The sequence below is a fragment of the Oncorhynchus masou genome, chromosome 13 (assembly GCF_036934945.1).
Source record: "Oncorhynchus masou masou isolate Uvic2021 chromosome 13, UVic_Omas_1.1, whole genome shotgun sequence".
NCBI classification, from domain to species: domain Eukaryota; kingdom Metazoa; phylum Chordata; class Actinopteri; order Salmoniformes; family Salmonidae; genus Oncorhynchus; species Oncorhynchus masou.
This window is the reverse complement of record NC_088224.1, coordinates 66457660-66471309: the sequence shown is the minus strand read 5'-3', so window position 1 is coordinate 66471309 and position 13650 is coordinate 66457660. Positions and strand designations below refer to the sequence as shown.

The window sequence follows — 13650 nt, the reverse complement described above, 5'->3', positions numbered from 1 at the left end:
TATGATGTGACTGTAATACCCCTCCAGTATGATGAACTTTACTGTGATAACCCTCCAGTATGATGAACTTTACTGTGATAACCCTCCAGTATGATGTGACTGTAATACCCGTCCAGTATGATGAACTTGATTGTGATACCCCTCCAGTATGATGTGACTGTGATACCCCTCCAGTATGATGTGACTGTGATACCCCTCCAGTATGATGTGACTGTGATACCCCTCCAGTATGATGTGACTGTAATACCCCTCCAGTATGATGAACTTTACTGTGATACCCCTCCAGTATGATGTGACTGTGATACCCCTTCAGTATGATGAACTTGAGTGTGATACCCCTCCAGTATGATGTGACTGTGATACCCCTCCAGTATGATGTGACTGTGATACCCCTCCAGTATGATGTGACTGTAATACCCCTCCAGTATGATGAACTTTACTGTGATACCCCTCCAGTATGATGTGACTGTGATACCCCTTCAGTATGATGAACTTGACTGTGATACCCGCCAGTATGATGACTTGACTGTGATACCCCTCCAGTATGATGTGACTGTGATACCCCTTCAGTATGATGAACTTGAGTGTGATACCCCTCCAGTATGATGTGACTGTGATACCCCTCCAGTATGATGTGACTGTAATACCCCTCCAGTATGATGAACATGACTGTGATACCCCTCCAGTATGATGACTTGACTGTGATACCCCTCCAGTATGATGTGACTGTGATACCCCTCCAGTATGATGACTTGACTGTGATACCCCTCCAGTATGATGTGACTGTGATACCCCTTCAGTATGATGAACTTGAGTGTGATACCCCTCCAGTATGATGTGACTGTGATACCCCTCCAGTATGATGTGACTGTAATACCCCTCCAGTATGATGAACATGACTGTGATACCCCTCCAGTATGATGTGACTGTGATACCCCTCCAGTATAATGAACTTGACTGTGATACCCCTCCAGTATGATTACTTGACTGTGATACCCGCCAGTATGATGACTTGACTGTGATACCCCTCCAGTATGATGTGACTGTGATACCCCTCTAGTATGATGACTTGACTGTGATACCCCTCCAGTATGATGACTTGACTGTGATACCCTCCAGTATGATGACTTGACTGTCACACCCTCCAGTATGATGACTTGACTGTGATACCCTCCAGTATGAGGTGACTGTGATACCGCTCCAGTATGATGTGACTGTGATACCCCTCCAGTATGATGACTTGACTGTGATACCCCTCCAGTATGATGACTTGACTGTGATACCCCTCCAGTATGATGACTTGACTGTGATACCCTCCAGTATGATGACTTGACTGTGATACCCTCCAGTATGATGACTTGACTGTGATACCCTCCAGTATGATGTGACTGTGATACCCCTCCAGTATGATGAACTTGACTGTGATACCCCTCCAGTATGATGACTTGACTGTGATACCCCTCCAGTATGGTGACTTGACTGTGATACCCCTCCAGTATGATGACTTGACTGTGATACCCTTCCAGTATGATGACTTGACTGTGATACCCCTCCAGTATGATGACTTGACTGTGATACCCCTCCAGTATGATGACTTGACTGTGATACCTGCCAGTATGATGACTTGACTGTGATACCCCTCCAGTATGATGAACTTGACTGTGATACCCCTCCAGTATGATGACTTGACTGTGATACCCCTCCAGTATGATGACTTGACTGTGATACCCTCCAGTATGATGACTTGACTGTGATACCCCTCCAGTATGATGACCTGACTGTGATATCCCTCCGGTATGATGACTTGACTGTTATACCCTCCAGTATGATGACTTGACTGTGATACCCTCCAGTATGATGACTTGACTGTGATACCCCTCCTCTATGATTAACTTGAATGTGATACCCCTCCAGTTTATGACTTGACTGTGATACCCCTCCAATATGATGACTTGACTGTGATACCCCTCCAGTATGATGACTTGACTATGATACCCCTCCAGTATGATGACTTGACTGTGATACCCTCCAGTGTGATGACTTGACTATGATACCCCTCCAGTATGATGACTTGACTGTGATACCCTCCAGTATGATGACTTGACTGTGATACCCTCCAGTATGATGACTTGACTGTGATACCCCTCCAGTATGATGACTTGACTGTGATACCCATCCAGTATGATGTGACTGTGATACCCCTCCAGTATGATGTGACTGTGATACCCATCCAGTATAATGTGACTGTGATACCCCTCCAGTATGATGACTTGACTGTGATACCCCTCCAGTATGATGACTTGACTGTGATACCCATCCAGTATGATGTGACTGTGATACCGCTCCAGTATGATGTGACTGTGATATCCCTCCAGTATGATGACTTGACTGTGATACCCCTCCAGTATGATGACTTGACTGTGATACCCCTCCAGTATGATGACTTGACTGTGATACTCCTTCAGTATGATGACTTGACTGTGATACCCTCCAGTATGATGACTTGACTGTGATACTCCTTCAGTATGATGACTTGACTGTGATACCCCTCTAGTATGATTACTTGACTGTGATACTCCTTCAGTATGATGACTTGACTGTGATACCCTCCAGTATGATGACTTGACTGTGATACTCCTTCAGTATGATGACTTGACTGTGATACCCTCCAGTATGATGAACTTGACTGTGATACCCCTCCAGTATGATGACTTGACTGTGATACCCATCCAGTATGATGTGACTGTGATACCCCTCCAGTATGATGACTTGACTGTGATACCCCTCCAGTATGATGACTTGACTGTGATACCCTCCAGTATATTGACTTGACTGTGATACCCCTCCAGTATGATGACATGACTGTGATACCCTCCAGTATGATGACTTGACTGTGATACCCGCCAGTATGATTACTTGACTGTTATACCCTCCAGTATGATGACTTGACTGTGATACCCGCCAGTATGATGACTTGACTGTGATACCCCTACTTTACGATTAACTTGAATGTGATACCCCTCCAGTTTTATGACATGACTGTGATACCCCTCCAGTTTTATGACTTGCCTGTGATACCCCTCCAGTTTTATGACTTGACTGTGATACCCCTCCAGTATGATGACTTGGCTGTGATTACCCCTCCAGTATGATGACTTGACTGTGATACCCCTCCAGTATGATGACTTGACTGTGATACCCTCCAGTATGATGACTTGACTGTGATACCCCTCCAGTATGATGACTTGACTGTGATACCCCTCCAGTATGATGACTTGACTGTGATACCCCTCCAGTATGATGACTTGACTGTGATACCCCTCCAGTATGATGAACTTGACTGTGATACCCCTCCAGTATGATGACTTGACTGTGATACCCCTCCAGTATGATGACTTGACTGTGATACCCATCCAGTATGATGTGACTGTAATACCGCTCCAGTATGATGTGACTGTGATACCCATCCAGTATAATGTGACTGTGATACCCCTCCAGTATGATGACTTGACTGTGATACCCCTCCAGTATGATGACTTGACTGTGATACCCCTCCAGTATGATGACTTGACTGTGATACCCCTCCAGTATGATGACTTGACTGTGATACCCCTCCAGTATGATGACTTGACTGTGATACCCTTCCAGTATGATGACTTGACTGTGATACCCCTCCAGTATGATGACTTGACTGTGATACCCCTCCAGTATGATGACTTGACTGTGATACCTGCCAGTATGATGACTTGACTGTGATACCCATCCAGTATAATGTGACTGTGATACCCCTCCAGTATGATGACTTGACTGTGATACCCTTCCAGTATGATGACTTTGCCTCTGCATTTAACAGTTGTGTTATGACAGTGATGATGTCATTTCTGCAGTTGGTTGAGTCAGAGACAAATCCCTTTGGTCTTGTTCGCAGAGCTGTTTTCAGGCTGAATGTTGGACTTTGAATATTTGAGGGAGTTTGTGAGAGTTTGACATAATTAATCTGAAGAATGTGGCAGTTTGTAAATGTGTAGGAGTGTGTGTGGCAGGGTGTACTGTAGGTGTGTAGGTGTGTGTCTGCGACTGTACAGGCATGAATTTGTGTGTGTGTGGGCATGTGCATGCCTCCGGGTTTCTCGAGTCTCTGTGACAAGAATTCCTCATTGGCTCGACACTGGCAGCATCGTCGAGAGGGAAAACAAATGGAGGACTGAAGCAAAGTTAACCTGCTTTATACGTCATCATCCTTATGTTGGAAAACAGCTGTACTTCAATGAAATAGTGTAGCCACAATAATACTGCTGTGATCCACTATAGTAGTAGGATGAACTGATTCAGAGGGAGAGAGGTTGAGAGGGAGAGAGGTTGAGAGGGAGAGAGGTTGAGAGGGAGAGAGGGAGAGAGAGGGAGAGCGAGAGAGAGAGAGAGAGAGAATTTCACTTTATATATTCACTTTATATATTATCTACCTCACTTGCTTTGGCAATGTTAACACATGTTTCCCATGCCAATAAAGCCCTTGAATTGAATTGAATTGAATTGAGAGATAGAAACAGAGAGAGGGAGAGAGGTTGAGATAGAAACAGAGAGAGAGAGGGAGAGAAGTTGAGTGAGAGAGAGAGAGAGAGAGAGAGAGAGGGAGGGAGGGAGAGAAGTTGAGAGAGAGACAGCGAGAGAGAGACAGAGAGAGAGAGAGGTAGAGGGAGGGAGAGAAAGGATGATATCCAGGTTTAAGAAGAGAGAAAGGATGATATCCAGGTTTAAGAAGAGAGAAAGGATGATATCCAGGTTTAAAAAGAGAGAAAGGATGATATCCAGGTTTAAGAAGAGAGAACGGATGATATCCAGGTTTAAGTGCTCTTGCAAGGTTTCTCAGCTCTGTAAATGTGCAGTGATCTGTTACACCTCCTCTTGGTCTCGCTAGTCTCTCTAATCATTGTCTTCTTATAGCTCTGTGAAGCTGTTCATTCATACTCTGTGGGTGTGTTGGAAATGGCACCATATTCCCTATAAAGTGCATAACTTTCGATAGGGAATAGGAGGCCATTTTAGATGCAGCCTGTGTTGGTGTTGTTACAGTTCATGGTCAGTTGAAACATTCAATGTTGGATTAGATTTATGTAGGGCTTTTCCAAAGACCTATCATATTCTGACCTCACAGTTCATAGTCAGTCATGCATTAATGGATTAATGGATTTAAATAGTGCTTTTACATTGACCAAACACTATGTGAGCTCGCACGGACCACTGTGTCCCCATTTGATGATGTCACAGTTCATCCTGTAGTGAGGTGAACTAATGATTGATTGGACCTCACCGAAATGTCACTTCAATTCAATAAAGGTCTATATTGTCATGAATTACATGATGTTCTGTTTCCTGTCCTTCAGCTCTGTGAGGTGGCGTTGTCCCACGGCTACCTCCCTGTGGTGTTTAACAGGCGCAGCCACAACGCCACCCCCCTCAGCACCGTCAAGCTGCAGCAGTTTGGCGACCCAGGGGACCTACGCGAGGCTGTGCGCTACATGCGCTACAGGCAGCCCGTGAGCCGGCTGTACGCGGTGAGCGAGAGCACGGGGTCCGGCCTCCTCCTCTCCTACCTAGGAGAGTGTGGTTCATCCAGCTACGTGACGGCCGCCGCTTGCCTCTCGCCAGTGTTCCGCTGCCAGAGCTGGTTTGAGAAAGGACCCATCTGGCCCCTACACTGGGCTCTGGTGACTTACCAGAAGATATGCCTCAACAGGTGAGGGATGGAGGGATGGAGAGGGAGAGGAGAGGGATGGAGAGGGGAAGAGAGGGATGGAGGGAGAAGAGAGGGGAAGAGAGAAATGGAGAGGGAGAGGAGAGGTATGGAGAGGGGGAGGAGAGGGATAGAGAGGGAGAGAATAGGGATAGAGAGGGAGGGAGAGGGAGAGGAGAGGGAAAGGAGAGGGATGGAGAGGGAGAGGAGAGGGATGGAGAGGGAGAGGAGAGGGATGGAGAGGGAGAAGAGAGGGATGGAGAGGGAGAGGAGAGTGATGGATAGGGAGAAGAGAGGGATGGAGAGGGAGAGGAGAGGGATGGAGAGGGAGAGGAGAGGAATGGAGAGGGAGAGGAGAGGGAGAGGAGAGGGTAGGAGAGGGAGAGGAGAGGGATGGAGAGGGGAGGAGAGGAATGGAGAGGGAGAGGAGAGGAGAGGGATGGAGAGGGAGAGGAGAGGGATGGAGAGGAATGGAGATTGAGAGGAGAGGGAGAGAAGAGGGATGGAGAGGGGAGGAGAGGAATGGAGAGGGAGAGGAGAGGGATGGAGAGTGGAGGAGAGGAATGGAGGGGAGAGGAGAGGGATGGGAGAAGGAGAGGAGAGGGATGGAGAGGGAGAGGAGAGGAGAGGGATGGAGAGGGGAGGAGAGGGATGGAGGGAGAAGAGAGGGGAAGAGAGAAATGGAGAGGGAGAGGAGAGGTATGGAGAGGGGGAGGAGAGGGAGAGAATAGGGATAGAGAGGGAGGGGAGGGAGAGGAGAGGGATGGGGAGGGAAAGGAGAGGGATGGAGAGGGAGAGGAGAGGGATGGAGAGGGAGAGGAGAGGGGAGGAGAGGGAGAGGAGAGGGATGGAGAGGGATGGAGAGGGGAGGAGAGGAATGGAGCGGGAGAGGAGAGGGATGGAGAGTGGAGGAGAGGAATGGAGGGGAGAGGAGAAGGAGAGGAGAGGGATGGGAGAAGGAGAGGAGAGGGATGGAGAGGGAGAGGAGAGGGATGGAGAGGGAGAGGGAGAGGAGAGGAGAGGGATGGAGAGGGAGAGGAGAGGGATGGAGAAGGAGGGGAGAGGAGAGGGATGGAGAGGGAGAGGAGAGGGATGGAGAGGGAGAGGAGAGGGATGGAGAGGGGAGGAGAGGAATGGAGAGGGATGGACAGGGGAGGAGAAGAATGGAGAGGGATGGAGAGGGGAGGAGAGGAATGGAGAGGGAGAGGAGAGGGATGGCGAGGGGAGGAGAGGAATAGAGAGGGATGGAGAGGGATGGAGAGGAATGGAGGGGAGAGAAGAGGGGAGGAGAGGGATGGAGAGGGAAAGGAGAGGGATGGAGAGGAATGGAGGGGAGAGGGAGAGGAGAGGGATGGAGAGGGATGAGAGGGAGAGGAGATGATGGAGAGGGAGAGGAGAGGGATGGAGAGGGATGGAGAGGGGAGGAGAGGAATAGAGAGGGATGGAGAGGGGAGGAGAAGGATAGAGAGGGGGAGGAGAGGAATGGAGAGTGGAGGAGAGGAATGGAGGGGAGAGGAGAGGGAGAGGAGAGGGATGGAGAGGGAGAGGAGAGGGATGGGAGAAGGAGAGGAGAGGGATGGAGAGGGAGAGGAGAGGGATGGAGAGGGGAGGAGAGGGATGGAGGGAGAAGAGAGGGGAAGAGAGAAATGGAGAGGGAGAGGAGAGGTATGGAGAGGGGGAGGAGAGGGAGAGAATAGGGATAGAGAGGGAGGGGAGGGAGAGGAGAGGGATGGGGAGGGAAAGGAGAGGGATGAAGAGGGAGAGGAGAGGGATGGAGAGGGAGAGGAGAGGGGAGGAGAGGGAGAGGAGTGGGATGGAGAGGGATGGAGAGGGGAGGAGAGGAATGGAGAGGGAGAGGAGAGGGATGGAGAGTGGAGGAGAGGAATGGAGGGGAGAGGAGAGGGATGGGAGAAGGAGAGGAGAGGGATGGAGAGGGAGAGGAGAGGAGAGGGATGGAGAGGGATGGAGAAGGAGGGGAGAGGAGAGGGATGGAGAGGGAGAGGAGAGGGATGGAGAGGGAGAGGAGAGGGATGGAGAGGGGAGGAGAGGAATGGAGAGGGATGGACAGGGGAGGAGAAGAATGGAGAGGGATGGAGAGGGGAGGAGAGGAATGGAGAGGGAGAGGAGAGGGATGGCGAGGGGAGGAGAGGGAGAGGAGAGGAATAGAGAGGGATGGAGAGGAATGGAGAGGGATGGAGAGGAATGGAGGGGAGAGAAGAGGGGAGGAGAGGGATGGAGAGGGAAAGGAGAGGGATGGAGAGGAATGGAGGGGAGAGGGAGAGGAGAGGGATGGAGAGGGATGAGAGGGAGAGGAGATGATGGAGAGGGAGAGGAGAGGGATGGAGAGGGATGGAGAGGGGAGGAGAGGAATAGAGAGGGATGGAGAGGGGAGGAGAAGGATAGAGAGGGGGAGGAGAGGAATGGAGAGGGAGAGGAGAGGGATGGAGAGGGATGAGAGGGAGAGGAGAGGATGAGGGAGAGGAGAGGGATGGAGAGGGATGGAGAGGGGAGAAGGATAGAGAGGGAGAGGAGAGAGAGGGAGAGGAGAGGGATGGAGAGGGGAGGAGAGGGAGAGGAGAGGGATGGAGAGGGAGAGGAGAGGAATGGAGGGGAGATGGAGGGAGTGAGAGGGGAGGGAGTGAGAAGGGAGGGAGGGAGAGAGAGAGAGATGAAGAAGGGGGAGGGAGGGAGGGAGGGAGGGAGGGAGGGAGGGAGGGAGGGAGGGAGGGAGGGACAAACAGGGTAGGGAGAGGGTAGGGAGGGATGGAGGGCGAGCAGAGGGTGGAGAGAGAAAGAGAGAAACCTGATTGAGAAGAGGAGAAGAAAGTTAATAATATCACATACCCTGATATTACAGGATTTGATTAAAATACAATACCATTACCATGGCAACCGCTGCCCACCGTGCTATTGATCTAGCAGGGCAATCGGGACCCAACTTGTGGTTTCACAATCAATGCTAACAAGGATGTTATAGAGCCATGCAGCTCTTCTAGATTGATTTACTGATTGTACTTTTTTTGTGTGTGTGGCTGTGTGTGGGTGTTGTGTGTGTATTTATGTTTGTGTGTGTGCGTGTGTGTGTGTCCTTGTCTGGGTATATCTAGGTACAGGACAGTGCTGGGTGAGACAGTGCACACCGATGCCCTTTTCTCCAGCTGTTCCATGCGTGGCCTGGAGGAGGTGTTGTTCTGCCAGCAGCCAGGCCCTAAAGGAGCCCCGGCCCTAGCAGGGGGCACCAGCAGCAGCAGTGGTGGAGCCTGGGAGGCCTACTGGGAACGCAATGAACCCCTCCGGGACGTAGACGAAGTCGCCATCCCCGTTCTGAGTGTCTGTGCTCAGGATGACCCTGTCAGAGGAGACCCCCAGTCTACCCTACCCCTGGAACTCTTCGAGAGCAACCCCCACTTCTTCCTGCTGCTGACCACCAGGGGGGGACACTGTGGCTTTAACACACAGGAAGGGAGTGCTTTCTCTGGGGGAGGGACCTTTGGAGGGACACCTGGGACTAGCTGGAGCCACCGGGCCCTGCTGGAGTTCTTTAGAGCCACCACGGACTTCATTGCGGCAGAGGAGAGGGCTAAGCAGGCTGCCAGACGGAGGGGCCTGGGGGGTAGCAGCCAGGGCAAAGTCTTCAGACATCGTAGTGTCAGTAGCTGTAGGAGAATGCCTGCATGCTCACATAATATACACACTATCTACAACTGGCAGAGGTCTTATACACGGTGAGCTGGGGTGATGATATTGGATATTATGGATCATAAGGGATTTATATTATGGATGATAAGGAATTTATATTATGGATGATAAGGGATTTATATTATGGATGATAAGGGATTGATATTATGTATGATAAGGGATTGATATTATGGATGATAAGGGATTGATATTATGGATGATAAGGGATTGATATTATGGATGTTAAGGGATTGATATTATGGATGATAAGGGATTTATATTATGGATGATAAGGGATTGATATTATGGATGATAAGGGATTTATATTATGGATGATAAGGGATTGTTATTATGGATGATAAGAGATTTATATTATGGGTGATAAGGGATTTATATTATGGATGATAAGGGATTGATATTATGGATGATAAGGGATTTATATTATGGGTGATACGAGATTTATATTATGGGTGATAAGAGATTGATATTATGGATGATAAGGGATTTATATTATGGATGATAAGGGATTGATAAGGGATTGATATTATAGATGATAAGGGATTGATATTATGGATGATAAGGGATTGATATTATGGATGATAAGGGATTGTATCTGCGGCACAAGAAAGCTTTGCATTTAACGGCTGAATATTCATCTGTGTGCAGCAGTCACCTGGGTAATTGACGGAACATGGTTTAATTGACACACGCACGCAGGCATGCAGGCACGCACGCACACACACACACACACACACACACACACACACACACACACACACACACACACACACACACACACACACACACACACACACACACACACACACACACACACACACACACACACACACACACTCAGAATTTAAGGATGAACACTCCAAAACACACTACGTGTAACCAGAAAAGCCTGTGTGTGTGTGTGTGTGTGTGTGGGTGTGCGTGTGTGTGGGTGAGCCTCTGCCTAATGACTGTCCAAAAATGCCCGTCTGGACACTGGACTGCCAGTATTTCTCTGATGAGAACATCAGATTCATGGGGAAACTATGTGTAATGATATGGTGATGTTTTGCTGAACTGGGTGGAACCAGTTGGGTTTGTGGCTTTTCACACATGTTGTAATTCAAACTCTGACTGGGGTACATTGAATGTAGCTGCAATCTGCAACTTTGAATTGGCGCTGTTAGTGACATGATGATTTTCCTGTAGTTTTCTAAACAATGTTAAACGTGTGTTAAATGTGTTAAATGATCTGAATCATTGTGAAGGAACGATGTGATAAAAGAAAAAGAGGGACTGTATCATGGAAGGATTTCATGTTGCTCACATACTGTTATCTTCTGTCCAGACATAATTACAGTAATGTTGTGAAACATTGTATCAATTTAACAGTCTTCAGTTACTGTATGTGGAACTCTATGTACAATACTGTATGTGTCATACTTAGAACTTTGTGACTATGTACAGTAGAGTTCTGTTTCTCTGAGGATTCATCAAACACATGAAGAGTTTTCCATTTAGACGTCTCCTGAAATAACTCTATGCCCACAGCGATACCACTGTCTGTGTGTGTGTGTGTGTGTGTCTGTCTATCTGTCTGTCTGTATGTTTGTGGTGTGTATTCGTGTGTGTGTGTGTGTGTGTGTGTGTGTGTGTCTGTATGTGTGTGGTGTGTATTTGTGTGTGCATACGTGTGTGTGTCTGTGTGTGTCTGTGTGTGTCTGTGTGTGTGTGTCTGTGTGTGACCGTGTGATCTGATTAGATATCTCTCCACGGTGTGTCCCTACAGATCCTCATCCACACAGACAGCTGCTACTGCTGGACCACAGAGCCAACTCTACAGTTAGCATCAAGCCCTGACCCTTTACAAAACACACTACCCATCCTTGGTGCCACGACTCCAGGATTACTAAAGCCATGTCTGTAATCCTACTTTATTGTACCAGGGCCATAGGGGTAGTCTACGATGGCTCCACTTTTGTAAACCTCTGCATCACAGTGTGCAAACAGGCCTTATGGTTTTAATGTATCAATTTACACCTACATTGTAATGACACTGTAACTACCATGTAAATACAGCTATTACATATGATCCCAGGGCCCAGACAACTTCAGAACAGAACATAGCCACTGTTATTTGTTACAACAGTCTTTCTGGTTCTACAAATGACAATGAGCCGAAGCAGCCTGCCTAGAAGGCTCATTCTTTTGTTGTTCATTTTCATTTAGTGAAATGTGAACTAGAGCAGATAGACATAGGGGCGACAGAAACAATAACCACCAGGCCTCTCAGTCTCTTGGCCCAATGAAGTTGTTAACATTGAATTGGCCTTTAACACGTTGCTTATTGAATTCCAGCCCCAATGTCCGCGTCTGTCCAATTGAATTTGCGTTGATTGATATTGCATTAGCGTTCATAGCTTCTAATGACCGTGGCCCTTGATATGATCAAGATATATTCATAGGTCAGTGAGAGAACCTGTAGAATACAGAGGATATTATAATGGATTTGTTTGATGACTAAGAGGAGGCGAGTGCTGTGTTGACATACTGTAATATTTCACTAAGGTGAGGAGCGCCATCTTTTGGCTATTGGGTGCAAGTGACATTCCACAAGTTTTGAAAAACCAAATACTCTGGAGAATATATCTATAGTTTTTTTTACCTTTATTTAACTAGAAAATTCAGTTAACAACAAATGCTAATTTCACGGCCTACCCCAGCCAAACCCTAACTGGGTGATGTTGGGCCAATTGTGTGCCGCCCTATGGGACTCCAAATCAGCCTGGAATCAAACCAGGGTCTGGAGTGACACCTCTAGCACTGAGATGCAGTGCCTTAAACTGCTGCACCACTCGGGAGCCCATAAAAAGGCTAGATGGCCACTAATACAGCTTTGAATATAAGCTATGTCGTGATTCATGGATACATAGAGCACCACAGCTTCACATGAATCTATCTTGATTTTCACATGATACCGTTTTAAGGAATGTTTCAAAATGCTGCCAGTCACTTTTTACACATTTTATAATGCACTCAATGAAAAAAATACATTATTGGAATAATTCAAGGACTAACTGATATAATTCAAAAACCGAGTCTGAATAACAAACATAAAACAACAGCAACATTAATACAGTATACATTTCCACCCGTATGCGCATGAGAACATGTGTGAAGGGCATATCGCTTAACAACCAGAACAGAGCCATGTAAAGCCTTTATGGCTCTGCTATGACCTGTCTGCATGACCTACATTTCTACTGATGCTCTTACCTTGGCGTTGTCGTCTGATCTATTTACCCATCACAATGACCTCATGAAGAATGTGGCAGCACTGGCATGGTTTCTGAATGGGGTATTTTCTCTCTCTCTGTCTCTCTCTGTCTCTCTGTCTGTCTCTGTCTCTCTCACTCTCTCTGTCTCTGTCTTTCTGTATCTCTCTCTTTCTGTCTCTCTCTGTCTCCCCCCCTCTCTCTCTGAGAGACTGCCTAACAGACACAATGACGCAGCTATATCTCTGCTGCATTTGGCTGGGAAACTGGAGCACATTGAGGCCAGATATAGCCCTGGTTTAAAAAGATATCTGCACAGTCACAAGAAAATCTAATCAGGGAAGTGATACATTTATTTTGTGACAGAAATGCACATGATTATGTATATTAAATCAAATCAATAAAGTCATGAGTGCATATACTGTACTGTACTTATTATTAATCCAATATACAATATGTATGCAGAGGGGACATTGTGGACTTGTAGTTATATCCAGTATTCAGCCTATGTCCACGCTCAGATTAATAATGTGTATAATGTGTGCTATTTCACATGGACCAGTGAATTTGACACCAATCACTTTGGGTCACTCTCTTACTGTTCTCATTTGCAGTGATGAAGAACAGCTTGGCCTATCCGAAGTAGCTTGGATTCCGAGTCTCTTCTCTAATCCAATATGTTGCCCTTACATGCCAATAAGTGCAGCTGCCTAAACTTCTAAGAGTCTATGACTGCCAGCTTTGGCAGTGCTCTCTGAAAAACATCAATAAACACAAAAATCTCACAAAAGTCAGATCGTCAGTAAAAACATCTGCTCATCTGGAGCTTTTTCAAATCCTGTTGCACCTCCTCTCTCCTACTCCTCTTCTCTCTTCCTCTTCTCCTCCACCCTCACCCCTCACTCCTCCTCTCTCCTACTCCTCTTCTCTCTTCCTCTTCTCCTCCACCCTCACCCCTCACTCCTC

General features: G+C 47.5%; 1 protein-coding gene across 1 annotated transcript in view; it reads left to right on the top strand.

The window, feature by feature from the left end:
* The window catches only part of LOC135552865 (protein ABHD15-like), a 24128-nt gene extending 11027 nt beyond the window's left edge, over positions 1 to 13101 (top strand). The window contains exons 2-3 of the mRNA XM_064984777.1: positions 5385 to 5737; positions 8842 to 13101. Coding sequence (XP_064840849.1) covers positions 5385 to 5737; positions 8842 to 9463 — 975 coding nt within the window. The 3' untranslated portion in view covers positions 9464 to 13101. The remainder of the gene's footprint in view (positions 1 to 5384; positions 5738 to 8841) is intronic.
* Positions 13102 to 13650: the final 549 nt, after the last annotated feature.